General features: G+C 43.3%; 1 protein-coding gene across 3 annotated transcripts in view; it reads left to right on the top strand.

The window, feature by feature from the left end:
* The window catches only part of arhgef3 (Rho guanine nucleotide exchange factor (GEF) 3), a 398934-nt gene that overhangs the window by 204417 nt on the left and 171825 nt on the right, over positions 1-22692 (top strand). For all 3 annotated transcript variants that reach the window (XM_041192201.1, XM_041192202.1, XM_041192204.1), the window contains one exon: positions 18239-18301. In XM_041192201.1, the coding sequence (XP_041048135.1) occupies positions 18239-18301 (63 nt within the window). The remainder of the gene's footprint in view (positions 1-18238; positions 18302-22692) is intronic.

Here is a 22692-nt window from a genome sequence, read left to right as displayed (position 1 = left end):
CCATCGTGTCTGCGCCAGCTCACCAAATGAGCATTATGCCTCAGTGCCATTCTCCTGCCCTTTTCCCGTAACTCTGCACATAGTTTCTATTCAAATAATCATCCTCTTGAATGCCTCAATTGAACCTACCTTCACCACACTTCCAGGCAGTGCCTTCCAGATTTGAACTACTCGCTGTTTGAAAAAGTTTTTTCCAAATCATATTTGCTTTTTCTGCAAATCACTTTAAATCTGTGCCCTCTTGTTCATGATCCTTTTACAAACAGGAACAGTTTCTCCCTATCTCCTCCGTCCAGTCCCCTCATGATTTTAGACACCTCTATCAAATCTCCTGTTAGTCTTCTCCTCTTCAAGGGAACAGTCCCAACCTCTCCAATCTATCTTCATAACTGAAGTTTCTCAGCCCTGGAATCATTTTTGTAAACCTCTCCTGCACTCTAATGCATTCACATCCTTCCTAAAGTGTGGCACCCAGAACTGTACACAATATTCCAGCTGAGGCCTAACAAGTTTCTACAAGTTCAGCATAACCACCTTGCTCTTGTACTCTATGCCCTTATTAGTAAAGCCTGGGATACTGCATGCTTTATTAACTACTCTCTCTACCTGTCCTGCCACTTTTAATGACTTACATACATATACAGGTCCCTCTGCTCCTGCACACTGTTTAGAGTTGTACCATGCATTTTATATTGTCTCTCCATGTTCTTCCTACCAAAATGAATCATCTCACACTTATCTGCATTGAACTTCATCTGCCACCTATTTGCCCACTCCACCAACTTGCCTCTGTTCTTTTGAAGTTCTACACTGTTGTGCTTCCATGCTTCCAAGCTACAATGCTTCCAAGTTTTGTGACATCCTCAAACCTTGAAATTGTCCCCTGCACACCTAGATGTAGATCACTAATATATATCAATACTGACCCCTTGGGAACTCCACTACAAACCTTACTCCAGCCCGAAAAATATCCATTAACCATTACTTGCTGTTATCTGTCACTCAGTCAATTTTGCATCCACGTTGCTACTGTCCCTATTATTCCATGAGCTATAACTTTGCACACAAGTCTGTTGTGTGGCACTATATCAAATGCTTTTTGGAAGTCCACATACACCACGGCAACAGCATTATCCTCATCAACCCTCTCAGTTACCTCTTCAAAAATCTCCAGCAAGTTAGTTAAACATGATTTTCCATTAAGAAATCCACACTGGCTCTTCCTAATCAGCCCACATTATTCTATGTGATTAGTAATCCTAACCTGAATAATTGTTTTTAGAAGCTTCCCCACCATCAAAGTTAAACTGACTGGTCTGTAATTGCTGGGCTTATCCTTACAATCTTTGTTGAACAAGGGCGTAATGTTTGCAATTCCCCAGTCCTCTGACACCTCCCCTGAGTCTAGGGAAGAATGAAAGATTATGGCCAGTGTCCCTGCAATTTCGACTCTCACTTCCTTTAATATCCTTGGATGCGTCTTATCCCTTTGGGGTGTCTTGTCAGCTTTAAGTACCGACGGTTTATCCAATACCTCCTTATCAACTTTGAACCCCTCTAGTGACAGAGTTTCTTCCTCTGTCACCATGGTCTGGGTAGCACCTGCTTCCATGGTAATGATAGATGCAAAGTATTCATTTAACACCTCAGCCTTGCCCGTTGCCTCCATTTGTTAATCTCCTTTTTGCTCCCTAATTGGCCCTACTTCTCCTTTTACCATCCTTTTACTATTTATGTGCCTGTAGAAGACTTTGGGATTCTCTTTTATGTTGTTTGCCAGTCTTTTCTCATAATCCCTCTTCACTTATCTTATTTGCTTCTTCACCTCTCCTCTGAACCTTCTGTATTCCACTTGGTTCTCAATTTTCCACCTCACACCTGTCATAAGCACACTTTTTCTTCTTTATCTTGATTTCTATCTCTTTTTTCATCCAAGGAGCTTTCCCTTTTGAGGGAATAAACCTTGATTGTGTCCGAACTATTTCTTCTTTGAAGGTAGCCCATTGCTCAGCTACAATTTTTCCCGCTAGCCTTTGGTTCCAGTCTATCCAACCCAGCTCTGTTCTTGCCCCATTGATGTTGGTTCTTCCCAGTTAATTATTCTTACTCTGTATTGTCCATTGTCCTTTTCTACCATCTTCCTACACCTTATGATACAATGATCACTGTCTCCTAAATGTTCCCCCACTGACGTTTGATCTACTTGGCCCACCTCATTTCTAAGAACCAGATCTAGCAGTGCTTCCTTTCTTGTTGGACTGGACAGGTATTGCTGTAGAAAATTCTGAACACACTCAAGGAGCTCTTGCCCCTCTCTGTCCTTTATGCTACCACTGTCCCAGTCTATATTCGGATAATTGAAGTCCCCCATTATAATTACTCTATAATGTTTGCACCTTTCTGTAATTTCCCTGCAGATTTGTTCACCAACATCCTTTCCACTAGTTGGTGGCCTTTAGACGACACCGAGCAATGTAATTGTACCCTTTTTGTTCCTTAGCTCGAGCCAAATTGATTCTCTCCTTGAACCCTCTGGGACATCCTCTTTCTCCAACACTGCAGGGCTCTCCTTAACCAATACAGCCACCCCTCCTCCTTTTCTTCCTGCCCTATCTTTCCTGAAGACCTTGTATCCAGGAATATTTAATACCCAGTCCTGCCCTTCCTTGAGTCAGGTCTCTGTTATCACCACAACATCATAATTCTGCATGGCAATCTGCGCCATTAACTCTCAAGTCTTAATTACTATGCTCCATGCATTCACATACATGCAGTATAACCTTGATTTAGACTTGATTACTTTCTCCCATACTCCAACTTCAACTCCGCCTATTAACTTACTATTCTCTATTCTAGTGCTATCTGTCTGTCCCGGTATTTTGTGCACCTTGGAATTACTCTCTAATATTCTCTCCTGATTCCCACACCCTTGACGAATTAGTTTGCCCCCCCCCCCAACCACCACCACCACAACAACAGTACTAACAAAACACCCTGCAAGGATCTCAGCCCCGGTTCTATTCAGGTATAACCCATCCGGCTTGTACAGGTGCCGTCTTTCCAGAGCCCGTCCCAGTGTCCCAGGAATCTAAAGCCCTCCCTCCTGCACTATCTTTCTAGCGATGCATTCATCTGCCTCATCCTCCTACTCACTGGCACATGGTACTGGGAGTAATCTGGAGATCACTACTTTTAAGGTCTGCTTGCTGATTTTCAACCTAGCTCCCTAAATTCTGTCTGCAGGACCACATTCCCCCTTCCCACCTAAGTCATTGGTACCAATGTGGACCACGACCTCTGGCTGTTCACTCTCCCCCAGAAGAATGGCCCGCAGCCACTCGGTGACATCCTTGACCCTGGCATCAGGAAGGCAACACACCACCCTGGTGTCATGCTTACACTGCAGAAACACCTGTCTGTTCCCCTAACTAACGAACCCCCTATCACTATTGCTCTTCCTTTCTTCTTCCTCCTTTCCTGTACAGCCAAGCCACAAACTTGGCTCTAACTGCATTCCTCTGAGGAACCAACGCCCTCACCAGTATCCAAAACGGAAAACCGATTAGTAAGCGGGACCCCAGGGGACTCCTGCACTACCTGCCTGGTTCTTTTGGAGTTCTTGGAGGTCACCCATTCCCTTTCCACCTCTGTTCTCCTGGCTTTCTGTGACAGCACTTCCACCAACATCTCCCAGAAAATGTCCAGCCAGAGTTGGCAACTCTGTTATTCTCAGTGCAAAAACCTAGGCTAAGAACTTGAACCGTTTATTTCCAAAATTTAGCTGATGTAATGTGTGCAGCCCATTATGCTTTTTTGTATAAATATTACTCTCTCAAAAATTAACCCTCTTTTAACATGTACATCCTGATTACAACATCGCACCTGTCTTTCTCAGCTCCACTTGATGATCTAGGAACCGTAGTTTGACTTGAGTTGGAGGGGAAGTTTACTGAAATACTCCTATTGAAATTCTTGAACCTGCAGCTTTTCCCGTATAAACAAATAGGGCTGGGAGTTCAGCTCCAACCTTTTAATGAAACCAGACTCTTTGTTACCAACTTCTTTGTAGCTTGTTACAGTCACAGGCGCCAGTTTAGGTTTGGCATTGCGGGACAGGAATGAGACACAGCACACACATGCTGTTAATCATCATCCATGACTCTGACAGGCTGGTAATTAATATTGCCCAATTGTTTTTTAATCAGCAAGAAACCTGAGTTAATGAGAAGTCATCATGTTTCCCTTTGAATTACAAATTTATCTATTTTTACCTTCAGACAGGGATAACTTCCCTGTTGCATGTAATCCAAGCAAACAGATGCAGAATCCTTCTGTGAGTTGTACATATTTAGATTAATAGATCCCCTTAAGTCAACACTTATGCACAATCGTTTAGAGAGAAAGTCCCAAGTTCCCCACCTCCCAACTACTCTTTACCTACATGACTAACCAGCCAGTTTAGTCTGGCAAATATCTTGGGTCTTAGAATTCCCCCCTTGAACTGCTGTGTGGGATGTCAGGAGTAAGCAGGGAAAACAATCAATAACCTTTTCCAAATGACAGTACTGCAGATAGCAGATAGCTTGCGGATGGCTGTTAAATGACCTAAAACAACACTCAGATGATAGCCTAGGGCCTACAAGTTTGTGACAGATCTGATTGGCATTGTAATCTACTCTTCTTTATTATTGGCTAATTGTTAAAGTCTTTTGGGTAGAAATTAGATCTCACTGTTCTCCTGTTAGGGAAGAAAAATTTTGAAGACTAATGTTTCAGAAGATGTCCAACCTGATACTTAGTCGGGCCATTGTCCAGATGACCCTGGCAGACACCTAAACATTTCTTAGTCCCTTTTCATATTTGTATGTGGGACCTGTCTGTGAAATTGGAAAGTGAAGAGTGGAGCAGGAACCAGGTTTATTCCACTCAGGGTTCTTCAGCAGCTGATGAGTTTAACAAAAAATTCAAAAATCATTCCTGTGGAATCCAGAAAAGCATACCTTACACATAATGTCCCAGACACCACTATCACCATCCCTGGGTATGTCCTGTCCCAACAGTGTAAGCAGCATGCAACAGACAGGGCTAAGTGATCCCACAACCAACAGATCAGACCTAAGCTCTGCAGTCCTTCCACATCCAGTCGTGAAATGTGGTGGAAAAGTAAATAGCACGTTGGAGAAGGCGGCTCCACAAATATCCCCATCCTCAACGATGGAGGAGCCCAGCACATCAGTGCAAAAGATAAGGCTGAAGTATTTGCAACAGTCTTCAGCCAGAAATACCAAGTGGATGATCCATCTCAGCCTCCTCTGGATGACCCCAGCATCACAGGTGCCAGTCTTCAGCCAATTTGATTCACTCCACATGATATCGAGAAATGGCTGAATGCACTGGATAGTGCAAAGGCTATGAGTCCTGACAATATTCTGGCAATAGTACTGAAGATTTGTGCTCCAGAACTTGCCGTGCCTCTAGCCAAGCTGTTCCAGTACAGCTACAATACTGGCAACTACCCAGCAATGTGGAAGATTGCCCAAGTATGTCCTGTACACAAAAAGCAGGACACATCCAACCTGGCGAATTACCGCCCCCTCAGTCTACTCTCGATTGTCAGTAAACTGATCATCAGTGCTATCAAGCGATACTTGCTTAGCAATAACCTGCTCACTGGCACTCAAGCTGGGTTCCACGAGGGCCTCTCAGCTCCTGACCTCATTACAGCCTTCGTTCAAACATGGATAAAATAGCTGAACTCCCGAGACGAGGTGAGACTTACTGCCCTTGACGTGAAGGCAGCATTTGACCAAGTACAGCATCAAGGAGCCCTAGAAAAACTGGAGTCGATGGGAATCAGGTGGAAAACTCTCCACTGGTTGGAGTCATAGCTAGTACAAAGGAAAATGGTTGTGGTTGTTGGAGGTCAATCATCTCAGTTCCAAGACATCACTGCAGGAGTTCCTCAGAGTAGTGTCCTAGGCCCAACCATCTTCAGCTGCTCTATCCTTGACCTTCCTTCCATTATAAGGTCAGAGGTGGGGATGTTCGCTGATGTTTGCACAATGTTCAGTACCATTTGTGACTCCTCAGATACTGAAACAGTCCATGTCCAAATGCAGCAAGACCTGGACAATATCCGGGACAAGTGACAAGTAACATTCGTGGCACACATGTGCGAGGCAATCACCATTTCCAACAAGAGAGAATCTAACCATTGCCCCTCGACATTCAATGGCATTACCATTGTTGAAACCCCTACTATCAACATCCTGGGGGTCACCATTGACCAGAAGCTGAACTGGACTAGCCATATAAATACTGTGGCTACAAGAGCTGGTCAGAGGCTGGGAATTCTGCCACAAGTAACTCACCTCCTGACTCCCCAAACCCTGTCCACCATCTACAGGCACAAATCAGGAGTGTAATGGAATACTCCCCACTTGCCTGGATGAGTGCAGCTTCCACAACATTCAAGGAAGCTTTACACTGTCCAGGACAAAGCAGCCTGCTTGATTGGCACCACATCCACAAACATTCACTCCCTCCGCTACCGTGCACAGTGGCAGCAGCGTGTACCATCTACAAGATGCACTGCAGGAACTCACCAAAGCTCCTTAGGCAGCACCTTCCAAACCCACGATCGCTACCATCTAGAAGGACAAGGGCAGATGACGCATGGGAACACCACCACCTGGAAGTTCCCCTCCAAGTCACTCACCATGCTGACTTGGAAATATATTGCCGTTCCTTCACTGTTGCTGGGTCAAAATCCTGGAACCCTCTCCTTAACAGCACTGTGAATGTACCTACATCATACAGCAGTTCAAGAAGGCAGCTCGCCACCACCTTCTTCAGGGCAATTAGGAATGGGTAATAAATGCTGGCCTAGCCAGCAATGCCCACATCCCATGAATGAATAAAAAAAGTGATGCTTCAATTCTGCAACATTCTCCAGAAATTTACAATGGGTGAGCTGCAACAGGCTGCAACAGCTCATCCAAATAATGTTAATGAGGCTCAATTGTAGGCCAGCCCCAACCCTTCAGTAGCACTGAGGTTGAGTGCCCCAGCTGGGGCTCTCACCACCCATTTCAGGCCTCTAAATGAGGCAAAAGGAATTTTGATCTCAGTGTTTTCTGCTTATTAACTATTTATTTTTTATTTTGGTTTTCCAGTACATGAGTGCAAAAAATTCTTTATAATTTTAATTTTTCTTCCATCAATATCTGATCAAAACAAATTACATCATCTCATTACAGCAAACAGATTATGAGGATCAGAAGCTGTACCAGTTCCTTGCCCATCCCATCTCACTATCCCACCTTTAACAATCAAGTTTCATATTGCCAGCAAATTGAAAAGTTACGAAGTTCAGTTTCGTGGACAGGTAGTCCAAGCAGATACATGATTTTAAATACAGTACTTGTTGATGCTGTGAAATTTCACACAGGGAATCAAGACTAAGTTTAGTCTTCAGATTATACGGAGATGCCATTATTTCAATCCTCATTTTACAATCATGTATTGTATCCCATACACTATTGTACTAATAATGTCAGCATGAGTCAGTTAAGCACTCTCGCCTCTGGGTTCAAGTTCCACTCCAGGGCTTGAGTATAAGGAGTTGATTCTCTAGTGCAGTACTGAGCAAGTGCTACACTGTCAAAAGTGGCTTCTATTGCATGAGACATTTAAACTGAGGTCCCATGCATCCACCTGCTTGGGTGAATGTAAAGGAACCCATGGTACTATTTCGAAGAAGAGCAGGGGAGTTATCCCTGGTAGCCTGGCCAATACTTATCCCTCAATCAACTTCACAAAAGCAGGTCATCTGGTCATTATCATATTTCTGTTTGTGGGAGTTTCCAGTGTGCATATTGGTTGCCATAATGCGACAGTGACTAAACTTCCAAAGGCACGTAAAACATTCTGAGATGTCTGGTGGTTGTGAAAAGTGCTATATAAATGCAAGTCTGTCTTTTTTCATAATGAAACTGCATTTGTTAACTTATAATGAGTATAATTGTAGCATGACTAGTGGTGTGCTGCATCTCCTGCAGAGGAAGAGGAGAGGATCATTGCAGCATGTTAAGTTTACAGGCAATTTCCATTATGAATATGGACTTCGATATTTATGTTGTCAAAATTAATTGGAGGTTCATTTGGATGTATTTTAATGTATTATACATATATAATACTCCATAGAGTCATAGAGGTCTACGGCACAGAAAAAGGCCCTTTGGCCCATCGGGCCTGCGCTGGTGAAACAAGTACCTAACTATTCTAGTCCCATTTTCCAGCACTAAGGCCATAGCCTTATATGGCATGGCATCACAAGTGCACATCCAAATACTTCTTAAATGTTATGAGGGTTTCTGCCTCTACCACCCTTTCGGGCAGTGAGTTCTAGATTCCCACCATCCTCTGGGTGAAAAAATTCTTCCTCACATCCTCTCTAAACCATCTGCCCCTTACCTTAAATCTACGCCATCTGGTTATTGATCCCTCCACCAAGGGGAAAAGTTCCTTCCTGTCTACCCTATCTATCCCCCTCATAATTTTATACATCTCAATCATGTCCCTCCTCAATCTTCTCTGCTCCAGCGAAAATAACCCCAGTGTATCCAATCTCTCCTCATAACTAAAACTCTACATTCTGATAAATCTCCTCTGTACTCTCTCTAGTGCAAACACATCCTTCCTATAATGTGGATTCCAGAACTGCATGCAATACTCCAGCTGTGGCCTAACCAGCATTTTATACAGTTCCAGCATAACCTTCCTGGTCTAATATTCTATGCCTCGGCTAATAAAGGCAAGCTTCCCATATGCCTTTTTAACCATCTTATCTACCTGTTCTGCTACCTTAAGAGACTGGTGGACATGCACACCAAGGTCTCTCTGATCCTCGATATTTCCCAGGGTCCTACTGTTCATCGTGTATTCCCGTGCCTTGTTTGTCCTGCCCCAGTGCATCACCTCACACTTATCAGGATTAAATCCCATTTCCCACTGACCAGCCCACCTGACCAGCCTGTCTATATCCTCCTGTAATCTAAGGCTACCCTCCTCACGATTTACCTGCCAATTTTTGTGTATCTGCGAACTTACTGATCAACCCTCCTACATTCAAGTCTAAATCATTTATATATACCACAAACAGCAAGGGACCCAACACTGATCCCTGTGGAACCCCACTGGACACAGGCATCCAGTCACAAAAACACCCCTCGACCATCACCCTCTGCTTCCTGCCACTCAACCAATTCTGGATCCAATTTGCCAAATTGCCTTGGATCCCATGAGCTCTTCGTTATCAGTCTCCCATGTAGGACTTTGAGCTCTTCGTTATCAGTCTCCCATGTAGGACTTTATCAAAAGCCTTGCTGAAGTCCAAGTAGACTACGTCAAATGCATTGCCCTCATCTATGCACCTGGTCACCTCTTTGAAAAATTCAATCAAATTGGTCAGACATGACCTCCCCTTAACAAAACCACGCTGACTGTCCTTGATTAATCCCTACCTCTTCAAGTGTAGATTAATTCTGTCCCTAAGAATTGCTTCCAATAGTTTCCCCACCACTGAGGTTAGACTGACTGGCTTGTAGTTCCCTGGTTTATCCCTTCCTCCCATCTTGAATAACAGTACCACATTGGCTGTCCTCCAGTCCATACAATAAAAATGTTAAATATAATGACTTCCCTGGCATAGGATTTAAATGTCTAGGTATCAGGTTAGTGCCAGTATTGCATATTTTTCTAATCATGCAATAAGTTTTAAAAGTTGCTGAGATGCACAGATTTAGCTACAATACACGAAGGCACAATTTTATTTTATTACTTATTTTTGTTTTCTGCACATTGACTGTGAATGGGTGAAGATCCAGTCTTTTTTATGTTCAGATTTTTTTTTAAACTGTAAGTACACTAATAAGGTAGTGAGCTGATTAAGCCTCACTAACTTAAAATTACAATAGTGTTTCAACCAGCTTTGTTAGGTATTTTTTTACAGAGCATATTGTTGTGATTTAGAATGCACTGCCTAAAAAGGTTATAGAAGGAGATTCTATAGTAGCATTCAAAAGAGAATTGGATAAATATTTGAAGGAAAAACAATTTACAGGACTATGGGGAAAGAGCAGGGGAGTAACAGTAATTGGATAGCTCTACCAAAGAGATGGCACAAGCAAGATGAGCAGAATGGCATCCTGTTGTGCTGTGACACTCTATAATTCCATGATTGTGTAACGGGCAAATTCAAAATAGTTTAAAATTACAAATAGCTTTAGCTGAATTTTTTATGTCATCTTTGCTACATTTCCATTCACTTAAAACTGGAAAGAAATTCCTTTGTGTAATGATTTTACCAGTTATTTTAGTTGGTTAATTTACTAAGATAGAAGGCGAATACGGTATCATGTGTAATTGATGTAGAAACTGTCCCAGGGGAGAAGAACCCATTTTTACTTTTGTAATGTTGTGGCTTCAGCATATTGTCATTCTTTCAGGGCACTGTGTGGGAGGGCATGCCAGAAGCCCAGAAACACTTGGAAATAAAGTGGTTCTGTCAGGTAACTCAGTTTCACTGATTTAATCAATAACCAAAGGATGGCAAGACAAAAACGAGACAACATGGTTTTGACTTGCTCATGGATTTTATCCAGTTATGAGCCTTTTATCTAATTAATTAGTGAGGAATACAATCAGTGACTTCATCTAGGAGGAAAGACATGTAAAATACAACCCACCAGAGTACCATAAATTCATTACTAAGCTGCCACATTGCAAGCCATTACAATCCAGACCAGCAACTTTTAGGAGGCGAATACTGGCAAATGGTTGATTATGTAGGTCATAGGACTTCAAAATCAAATTTGAAAAAGCAGGGAAGCAAACATGAGTTTGATGCTTCTGTAGTGCGGTCTGGATTACAAACTCCACTGTCAATTTATAATGTGCTCACAAAAAGCCTCAAAGATGCAGTCAATTAGCATTCTGGCCTTCTATCTGTGGGTGTTGGGTTTGAATCCAGCTCAGACTAATGGCCTATATTGTGGGGACCTCAAATGAAATGAGTTTGAGCAGTCTCAATACAGCTTTAAGTGGGCAGGGGTCATAGAATGATACAGCACAGAAGGTAGCCATTCAGCCAGCAAACCTCTGTTAGCTCTTTGAAAAGCTATCCAATTAGTCCCATACATTGCTTTTTGCCCATTGCCCAGAAATGTTTATTCTTTCAAGTATTTTTCCAATTTCCTTTTGAAGGTTATCATTGAATCTGCTTACACCACTCTATTGCAGTACATTCCAGATCATCACAACTCCCTGCATTAAAAATAAAATTACTCATGTCGTCTCAGGTTCTTTTGCTGATTACTTTAAAGCTGTGCCCTTTGGTCGCCAATCCTCCTGCCAGTGGAGACCGTTTCTCCTTATTACTTCTATTAAAATCCTTCAAGATCTTGAACCTTTCCATCAAATCTCTCCTTAATGTTCCTGTTCTTGGAACAGCCCAGCTTCTCCGATTCCTCCATGTAACTGAAGTTTTTCACCCCTTATACCATTTTGATAAATCATCGGTACCTTCTCAAAGTTCGGTGCCCAAAATTTGCCACAAAACTTCAGCTGGGGCCTAATTAGTCTTTTAGAAAGATTTAGCACAGCATTCTTACTTTTGAAAGTGCATATACACAACATCAAACACATTACCCTCATCCACCCTCTCTGTTACTTCATCAAAGAATGCAATCAAGTTAGTCAAACACAATTTGCCTTCACTAAATCCATGCTGCCTTTCATTTATTATCCCATATTTTCCATGTGCCAAAAATTGTGTCCCAGATTAATATTTTTGAAAACTTCCTCACTACTGGCATTAGGATGATTGACCAGTCGTTGTTGAGTTTATCTAGCATTTGCATTTGTCCAGGGCTCTGGAACCAACCCCACATGTAAGCCAAATTAAAAGATTGTGGCCAGCGCCTCCACAATTTCTACCTTTACTTCCCTTAGTAACTTAGCTGCATCCCATCCAGACCTGGTGACTTTACTACTTTGAGTACTGCCAACCTTCTAAGTATCTCCTCTTTGTCTATTTTTATCTTATCAATTTCTTTAATACCTCCTCCTTTGCTCTGATATTGGCAGCATTCTCTTCTCCAGTGAAGATAGATGCAAAGTATTCTTTTAGTGCCTCAGCCATGCCCTCTGCCTCCATAAGAAGGTCTCCTGCTTGTTCCTTAATTGATGCCACCCTTCTTTCTACCCTCTTACTGTTTATATGTTTATAAAAGATGAGTACCCTCAAATTACCTTAGCCCCTCTTGCTTCCTTTTTTGGTTCCCCCTTGTACTTTTGTGATCATCTTGGTTCTCAGATGGATTATGAACCCAACTTTCATCATACAAAGGAAACCGGGAATGCAGCAGAAGTCAGAATTGGAGGGTTCTGGGGTAGGTGAGGTTACAGAGATATAGAAGGATGAGGCCATGGAATGATTTGAATGAGGATAACAATTTTAACATCAAATTGTTGGCTGATGTGGGTTAGTGAACACAGGGATAATAGCTGTCTGGGACTTGGGGCAGGTTAGGATAGGGCAACAAAGGATGGGTTAATGTTTATGGAGTGTGGAAGTTGAGAGGCTGACCAGGAAAGCATAGGAATAGTGGAAAATCAAGTCTCAAGGTAACAAAGGCACAGTTGAGTATTTCAGCAGTGTTGAGGGCAGAGGAAGTTGATGTTATGGAGCTGGAGGTAGATGACCTTTATGATGGAGAGGATATGGGGTCAGGAGCTCATCTCAGGGTCCAACAGGACGCTAATGTTGCAATCTAACCTGTGGCTCATACACTGTTGAGCTAACATGGAGGACTGTTTGTGTCTCATTACTGATATGTTTCTGTGCAAAATAGTGTGGCAACAGGCAGAAAATAAAACAACTCTCATGGCCACTGTTCATCCATAACTGCCACCCAGCTGTCTCCTGTTGGGGGACCAAACTGTTCACCATGATGCCTTTTATGTTTGGAACAATTTATTAGTATTCTCTCTCCAGTGCATGCTTCCAGTTGCTGACAACTTGTGAAATGAGCACTAGTTTTGGAGGCTGCAGTCCCTCTTCTGAACTTGTTTTAACCTGCACATTATCAGCACCACCCATTCTGGGTATTCACAATTGCTGTCTCCCTTGACAGTCCTAATGATGTATGTTTTTCAAATCACCCAGTGGATTCTCATGGATGTTTATAGATAGGTTTCCCCGAATGTAGATGCTATGCAACATGATAACAACAATACAAAGAAAATTATTTTATGCTTTAAATAAAACTATATGTGATGGTTGTGTGACAGAAGCTCACTAGATCTAATCTGCACATTTTATAAACTCATCTGCGGAGGTGCCAAACGCCCTCCACAATTTCCACTTAATTGAACGTAGAATTGAGTTGCTTTGAGCTTGGGATCAAAACAACTATTTGATCTCTCTTTGGAAAAAAAAATTGAAAATGGAGCAGAAACCACAAATTTATGATAAAGAGGTTATTATCCAGTGCGTGAAAACATTATCAAGTTTATTGGTACTATTGGTTTGTAAACTGCATTTGCTAACTTCAGTATAGGTCTCCCACTCAATGCGTTTACAGTTAAACCATCTTGGAAAGATAACATTGTCGAAGCACAGTGCGATCTGTATTCCCAGAATACAGAAGGGTTTGAAAGTTCAGACTATTTTTAGATTTTCAGTGACTAAAATTACCTACTAAGATTCCCCCCTCCCCACCCCAAGGTCATCATTGATCCTTTCTACAAACCTATTGGAGTGTGTGCAGCAATTTTAAGTGGAGATTACAATCCGAGCTGTGTGAGCAATTTTGTTGGAAAGTCTCTTAAGGGTTGGGAGGAGAACTTTCCAGCCTGATTCTGTCACTGTGTTGCACTCTTACCTGGTGCTGTTTTTCTATCTTTCTTAGATTTATGCATAAATAGGAACCTGTTGCTCCATAGAACAAAAAGTAGTTCCTATTTTGATTATGAAAGTTTAAGCTGGAAGATCTTGCACACAGAGCCACACTTATACAGCTGGAATATGGGAAAACTACATTAATGCATATCAGAGGAAAATAAACACAAAACCCAGGAAAAAAGTGGAAATCATCCTGTTCATTATTATTCTACAAACACTTATATAAAATGTATTATTTTATCAGAGGGAATCCTGTTTATTTTAATCACAAATATATTAAACTTGCATAAAATTACATATAATGTAAAAAACAGAAACAGGCCATTCAGCCTCAACTGGTCTGTGCTGATGTTTATACATGCAAGTCTCCTTCCATTTCTTCTGCTTCTATGGGCAGAATTTAACGTCCCATGGGTGGGTGCATGGCCCCGACCCGGTTGGGTACAAAATCACGCGAGAAGACGTCGGGCGAGCATCCCGACGTCATCCTGCGCCCATGTGATATTTTGGTCAGAAACGCACCTGCCGACAATTAAGAGGGCATTGAAGCCCATTAACGGAGTAATTGACTCTGATTTTTCATGGTCCGTCCAACCTTACATTCAACGGATGGGCGAATTGGCCAGGCAGGCTTCGCATTTTTCACGAAACCTCATCCAAGGGCAGGAAGAGGTTTCCGTTATTAAATAAAATAAAAAGAAAAATCCATGGACAGCACTTTTATCATCTATATGTTCAGGTGCCTGATGTGATGCTTGGAAGTTTATTTTCTGTTTTTCAAAACTTTATTTCATAGTTTTCAGGTCTGCAGCTTCCTGAAGCAGTCTTCAGGGAACTTTCAACGCTCGCCAGGGCCTGCAGAACATCATCGCCTGCCTCTACCCACTGCACGTGTTTCATGCTGGCCAGCTGTCAATTGGCCAGCCAGCGTGAAATCGCAGTGGTGGGCTGATCGCTGTTGTCAGCTCATTGCCTAACCGCTCCTGGGCCCACTGATCGTGCCCACTTGCTGCGCTTAAAATTCAGGTCTCTGTCCTTTTCATAGTATGGGGACCAAAACACTGCACAGTACTGTAAGTGTGGCCTGGCCAAGGTTCTTTCCAATTTAATATAATTTCACTGCTTTTGAATTATATACCCCACAAATAAATCCCAGTGTTTTGGTAGTATATTTAAATGCTTTGCTGACCTGAGATGCAGTTTTTAATCATTTGTTTACCTGTATTCCTAAATCACTTTGCTCTTATATCCCGTTCAGTTTATTATTTTATAAAGCATAGGTGATGTTTCTACTTTTCCTACCAAAATGCATTACCTCATATCCACCTGTGTTCAAATTAATTTGTCATTTAGCTGTCCAGTTTGCAAGCCTGCGAAGTTTCTTGTATCGTGGATTATTCCTCAGTGTTACCTATACCCCCCAGTTAAGTATCACTTGAAAATTTTGATATTGAATGACCTGTTCCTAAGTCCATAAATTATGAATAACACTAGTCCTAACATTGATCCTGTGGAACACAGCTTTATACCTTGCTTCAGTCTGAATGATTACCTTTTACCGTACTCTCTGCATTTCATTTTTTAGCCAATTTGCTATCCATTAGCTTATTTGACCCCTAACTCCACATCCCTAACCTTTGCCATGAGCCTGCTGTGAGGTACCTTATCGTAAGCCGTTTGATAATCTAGGTATATGACATTTACCTACTCAAATAATTCTGTTAGGTTAGTTAAACATGATATAGCCTTTTGGAAATCATGCTGATTACTTTTTATTATTTTCAGTCTCTAGGTTTTTTTCATTATTTGTTCGTGTGATGTGAGCATTGGTGGCGAGGCCAGCATTTGTTGACCATCCTCAACTGCCCTTGAGAAGATGGTGGTGGTGAGCTGCCTTCTTGAATGGCTGTGCTTCCTGTGGTGTAGATGCACCTACAGTACTGTTAAGAAGGAAGTTCCAGGAGTTTGACCCAGTGACAGTGAACAAACAGCAATCTAGTTCCAAGTCAGAATGGTGTGTGATTTGGAAGGTTACTTGCAGGTGATGGTGTTTCATGTGTTTGTTGCCCTTATTCTTCTAGGTGGTAGAGGCTGCAGGTTTGGAAGGTTCTGTCAAAGGAGCCTTAGCGAGTTGCTGCAGTATATCTTGTAGATGATACGCAGTGCTGGCATGGTGTGCCAGGTGATTGGTGTGGTGCTGATCAAGCAGGTTGCTTTGTTCTGGGTGGTGTCTTGAGTATTGTTGGAGCTGCACTCATCCAGGCAAGTGGAGAGTATTCCAACACACTCCTGACTTGTGCCTTAAATAAACAGGCTTTGAGTCAGGGTGTAAGTTATTCGTCACAGAATTCCCAGCTTCTGACCTGGTCTTGTAGCCACAGTATTTATATGGCTGATCCAGTTAAGTTTCTGGCCAATAGTAAGCCCCCAGGCTGTTGATGGTGTGGGGTTCAGCAATGGTAACGCTGTTGAACAATAAGTAGATGGTTAGATTCCCACTTGTCTGGCACTTGTGTGGTGCAGATGTTACTTGCCACTTATGAGCCCAAGCCTAACTGTTGTCCAGGCAGTGTTGCATGCAGACTGCTTTGGTGCCTGAGGAATTGCGAACGGTACTGCAAACTGTGCAATCACGAGTGAAATTCCAATTTCTGTCCTAATGATGGAGGGGAGATAATTGATAAAGCAGCCTAGGACACTGCCCTGAGGAACTCCTGCAGCGATGTCCTGGGACTGGGACTATTGACCTCCAACAACCACAACCATCTTCCTGGTGGAGAGATTTCACCCTGATTCCCATTGACTTCAATTTTGCCAGGGCTGCTTGATGCTACACTCGGTCAAATGCTGCCTTGATGTCAAGGGCATCAGTCTCACCTCACCTCTCTAATTCGGCTCTTTTTTCCATGTTTGGATCAAGGCCATAATGAGTTCTGGAGTCAAGTGCCCCTGGTGGAATGCAAACTGAGTATTGGTGAGCAGATTATTGTTGAGTAAGTGCCGCTTGATAACACTGTCAATGATACCTACCATGACTTTGCTAATGATTGAGACTAGATTGATGGGGAAGTAATTGACTGGATCGGATTTTCCCTGCTTTATGTCGAAAGGACATACTTGGGCAGTTTTCCACATTGCCAGGTAGATGCCAGCATTATGGCCATACTAGTGCAGCTTGGTTAGGGCACTGCTAGTTCTGGAGCACTAGTCTTCAGCACTACAGCTGGATGTTGTCAGGGCCCATAGCCTTTGCTGTATCCAGCGCGTTCAGCTATTTCTTGATATCACATGGAGTGGATTGAGCTGGCTGAAGATTGGCATCTGTGATGTAGGGACTTCAGCAGGAGAGCAAGATGAATCATCTATTTGGTACTTTTGGCTGAAGATGGCTGCAAATGCTTCAGTCCTTTCTTTTGCACTAATGTACTGGGTTCCTCCCATCATTGAGGACATTTAGTTTATTTTAAACTGGTTAATTTAAATGAGTTAATGCATCCATTAAAGAAGCAGACAAAGGAGTTTGATATGTGTGTTAAGCATTTGTGTAATCTGAATTCCAGGCTACTATTCCCAGTATTTATGTCACAGGCTAGAATAAGGAGTATAGTTTTCTTTGTATGTAAAATTAAATAAATTATTTTGCTAAACTGTGATTATTCTAAAAGATGGTTTGTTAAAATTGTTTTTACCTTCATGCACAGAGGAAAATATATCTCAAGATCTTGAAAATATGTTATTTTTGAGACGTGGTGCAGAGTGCAGTAAAATGCACTTTTTGCACTGGCTGCAACTGTACCCCAGTCATAGTTACTTTTGAAGTGTGGTCAGTGATGTGGGCAAATGTAGCAGCCAAGTTATTGAATGGTACCATTCAATGGTGCCATTGAACCACAGTGCCTGAAGCTTTTGGATTCAAGCTCATTCCATAGACTTGAGCAATTAGTCTAAGCTGACACATCAGCACTAAGCAATTATTAAAGGTGCTGTCTTTTAGAGACCCTACCTGTCCTCTCAGCTGAACGTAAGTTCTTTCCGTTCCCTGCCAAACATTTATCCCTTGTGATTATCTGGTCATTTATTTCATTGCTGTTTGTAGGACTTTGCTGTGCACAGATTTGCTGCTGCATTTTCCCATATTCTAACAGTACACTTTAAAAGTTCTTCGTGAACTTTGAAGCACTTTTAGATATGAAGCCATTAAAGGCACTATATCAATTGTTCTTTTCTTTCTATACTTTGTCTGACTGACCTGATTTTATTCTATTTTTATAGAAGAAGCGGAAGCAGAGAAAAAGAGATGAAGATTCACTAAGTCTGTGTAGCCTCGATGGAAGTGTAAGCAACACTTTAATTTTTCTGTAGATTATGCAAACCTCTTTGTATTGTACATGACCAAACAAGCAGAATGCTTAACGCTATTGCTAACCAGGTGAATGCATGCTAGAAAGTTGTTGTGTTAAAATTGGACAAGGCACAAAAGACAATTCTGTGGGCAAAGTTATTGTGAAGATATAATCATATTTTATTGTGTTTCAAACATAATTTTGGACCTAGAAACGTCAGTCACTGGGCATTTCTTTTTCAAAAGATGTTTGAAGTGAATTGATTGGTCTTTGTGGGCTCTCCTGAGCAGTTGTTCTGATTGTATTCAGAAATCCTTCATAGCTTCTCATTGGAGTTTGCTGGATACTTTTTTCATTTTTGAGTCTAATGTTCTCTACCTCTTCAGTCCTAGTTTGTTCCAATTTTACTTCCACTAAAGTAACAAAGTGTAACTTTGCAAAAATGTACAAACAATAAGTGTGTACGAGAGTCAAAACTTACATATATTGTAAATATATTGGCCGGGATTTTCCCGGGCTGCTGGTGTCAGACGTGTTTGGTGGCATGAGCGGACAATATGTCACAATTAGTTTCACAACAGCATGAAACCAGTTCGCGATCATCTGCTCAGCCCACCGATGGGCTGGAATTGTTCTCACCCCCACTGGATCATTTGCCCACGTCGGCAGTGTAAGCACACTGGTGTAGAAGGGAAGGAGTGCAGAGAGGCGAGGGTATCCAGGGGGAGGGAAGTGTGTGGAGAGGGGAGGGCATCCAGGGCAGGGAGGTGTGCGGAAAGGGGAGGGTATCCAGGGGGCAGAAGGGGTGTGATGAGGGGGGCAAGTAAAGCTGGAGGAAGAGGTAAGGTGGAGGAAGGAGTCGGAAGAGGAGAGGGACTAAGGGTGGTGGAAGAGGTATGGGCGGAGGAAGGGGGAGGGAGTCCAGGGGGGTGGGGTGGCGTGCAAGGACTAGGGGGTGAAGGCGTTCCAATGGGGAAGGGGTGTGAAGGGCAGGAGGGGTGCGAAGGGGGTAAGGGGTACCGGGGTGGGGGCGAAACTGTTCTGGGGGGGAGGAAGGGGGGTGTGGGTGGATGTGCAGATGAATATGCACGGGAGGGGTTGGATAGGTCCATGTCTGCCCCCTGGAGAGCAAACTGAGGGTGGGCGTGGTATGGAGGAAGGGTGTGAATGACCAAGGGCAGAGAGAGGTGGTAGGGTGGGAGGGTGAGGATTTGACGGTAGCGATAGAAGTGAGGATGGTTGGTGGGGATCCGGAGGCAGAAACGGACCCTAGGGGTAGGAGGGAGGACGTCGGGGAGGTGAATGTGGATGGGGGTGGGTTTTTGGGAAGGAAGGGAACATGCATGTTCACCTGGGCACCCCGAAAGAAAAGGGTTGGGGCTGATAGGTAACAGAGGGGGGTCAACCATGATGGGGGAAAGGAAATGGGTGACAGGGGGAGGGTAAAGGATGGAGGAGCGAAAGTAAAACCGAATCCAGACCATACTGTCCAAATCGAAAGTGAAACGAGAGTTATGATGAGCGAGATCATGTGATGCATAGAACCATAGAACCATAGAACACTACAGCACAGAAAACAGGCCATTTGGCCCTTCTACTCTGTGCCGAAATATTATTCCACTAGTCCCATTGACCTACACCTAGTCCATAACCCTCCAGACCTCTCCCATCCATGTATCTATCTAATTTATTCTTAAAACTTAAGAGTGAGCCTGCATTTACCACGTCAGATGGTAGCTCGTTCCACACTCTCACCACTCTCTGAGTGAAGAAGTTCCCCCTAAACCTTTCCCCTTTCACCCTAAAGCCATGTCCTCTTGTACTTATTTCTCCTAATCTAAGTGGAAAGAGCCTACTCGCATTTACTCTGTCTATACCCCTCATAATTTTGTAAACTTCTATCATATCTCCCCTCATTCTTCTACGCTCCAAGGAATAAAGTCCTAACCTGTTTAATCTTTCCCTGTAACTCAACTCCTTAAGACCTGGCAACGTTCTAGTAAATCTTCTCTGCACTCTCTCAATCTTACTGATATCCTTCCTGTAGTTAGGCGACCAGAACTGCACATAATACTCCAAAGTTGGCCTTACCAATGTCTTATACAACCTCACCATAACATCCCAACTCCTATACTCAATACTTTGATTTATGAAGGCCAGTATGCCAAAAGCTTTCTTTACAACCTTGTCTACCTGTGACACCACTTTCAGGGAACTATGTATCTGAACTCCCAGATCCCTTTGTTCCTCCACACTCCTCAGTGACCTACCATTTACTGTGTATGTCCTACCTTGGTTTGACCTTCCAAAATGTAACACCTCACACTTTTCCGCATTAAATTCCATCTGCCATTTTCTGGCCATCTTCACTCCTGTTACCCCCATGGGAATGTGCTTAGTGGGCAGATGGAGATGCAGGGCAGCTCAGATGGACAACTGAATGAGAACCCCGGTAGGCAGCATTCAAAATGCTCAGGATATTGAGATGAGTGTGAAACGTGAAGGATCCGCGTGCTTGGACGAGGCTCTGAAAGGCCCTGCCACACACACACTTTTGCCTCCAGAATCACTCGTGGGCCGGCTGTTCCGTCTGTGGTGATGGGTCTTCCGGGTTGCTTATTTCCACCTCTTCAATCTTGACTGCAGATGAGGATGTGGATGGAGCTGAGGGACTGGCTGGCTGAGGGTGTTGGTCCCTTGGCAGAGCTCCCTGTAAACCAAAGTAGAGATAAGTAGTGCATGGCAGCAGAGTCGAAAGCAGGAGACAGAGTACTCACAGTTGCGTTGAGGGGGTGCAGGATCCTCAGGTGTTCACCACCGACTTCATTGTTGCCACAGGCACAGCCCACATCCTCACCAGTCAGCGCGATGGCATGTTCCTCAAATTGAGTGCGGGGCTTAATGTGGGCCACTCCATCCCTGGTCTGGGACATCTTCCTGTTGATGTGAGCAGGCTTCTCCTGCATGAAAACAGATGGAGGGAGCGTAAGCAGGACGTATGGCACTGTGTGGAATGTTTGTGTGGTGAGCGGAGCCATGGACAGGAATGAGGATATGAGCTCGAGAGGATATGAGCCTGGTGGAGATGTGAGGGTGTGTGTGAGAGTTAGTGGTGTTGTCCCTTGAGGTGTGAGATCCCTGTGGATGTGTGATGGGTTTGTGAGTATGTGAGTTGAGAGTGATGAGAAGAGTGAATTACCCTGACAGAACGGATGAGACCATTCATCCTGTAGTGGCACTGGGTTACTGTCCACTTTTGCAGGGCATTGGAACTGATCACTATTGCCACTGCCTCCCAAGCCTGTTGGTAAAGTTGCTGCCCATCCTGCAGCCAGAACAGGGGTAGAGGACATTGTGGCAGTCCTCCAAAAGGCTTTCTAATGACGCGTTGCTAAACCTGGGGGCAGCAGTCTTCCTGTCTTTCGTGGACATCTTCCCTGCAGTAATTGTGGCCTGGAGGCACTGAGAAGTGTGCGCACGGCTGGACTTTAAATATGGCGCATGGCGTGATGAAGTGGCGAGGTGATGGTTGGCAGGTGAAGAGACCCCACATGCCGTGGAAACGGCGTGTTTCCCGGGAATGCATAAATAATATGGCAGGTTTGGGATGATACAGCGTGAAAACCCGCCATTGTAGCCGGCAGGTAAAATGTTGTTTTACCCGCCCGTTACTGCACTTAGTGCAAATCTGGGATGATTCCGCCCAATGGCCTATATTTCCAATCAACAGCAATAGTAATAATCATTTCAAATTGGTTACTGATTGCATTATAATTGAAAAACAAATTATTCTCCTTAAGACAGATGTCTGACTTGTCAGGTTAGCTTAGGTAGCAAGTTTGAAATTGGGCATCATGGAAACAAGCACATGTTTTATTACTCCAAGGTGCATTCAGGATCATCATCTTTTTCAGATTCCTTCCCCTTGCTGAGGGTTGGATGCAACGTTGTGCCAAGCTCTTCTACTGTAAGCAGGACCATTTTTGTGATGAGATTTCATTGCTATCTACGGGATGATATTCAGCAAAAGGCCCAATCTTTTCTGAGGTGACTGGCCCCAAGTTGGCTTTCTATTGAGAGTCTCCTGGATGTGTTTTGCATCTTGCTGGTATCCACCTTCAAAGCAATTGTCCTCAAGCTAAGATGTCTCTTTCATCATTCCAGGCTTCATTGACTTAGAGGGGTAACATCCCCTTTTGTTCATGATGAAGTTAATGATACCCTCACTTAGTTTAGCTCGACAGCCAGGATAAAGTACCAGGGTATGCCCAGTTGTCTGCATTACCAGCTACTTGGAGGGGTAAGTGAGAGCTAAGCTAAGGGCTCTGTGGGACGCTAAGGAGCCATATTCACATTCAAAACTGAAGTGTGTGGGTGGCAATG

Source organism: Carcharodon carcharias, chromosome 7, assembly GCF_017639515.1.
Source record: "Carcharodon carcharias isolate sCarCar2 chromosome 7, sCarCar2.pri, whole genome shotgun sequence".
NCBI lineage: Eukaryota > Metazoa > Chordata > Chondrichthyes > Lamniformes > Lamnidae > Carcharodon > Carcharodon carcharias.
This window is presented reverse-complemented; position numbering and strand designations above follow the sequence as displayed.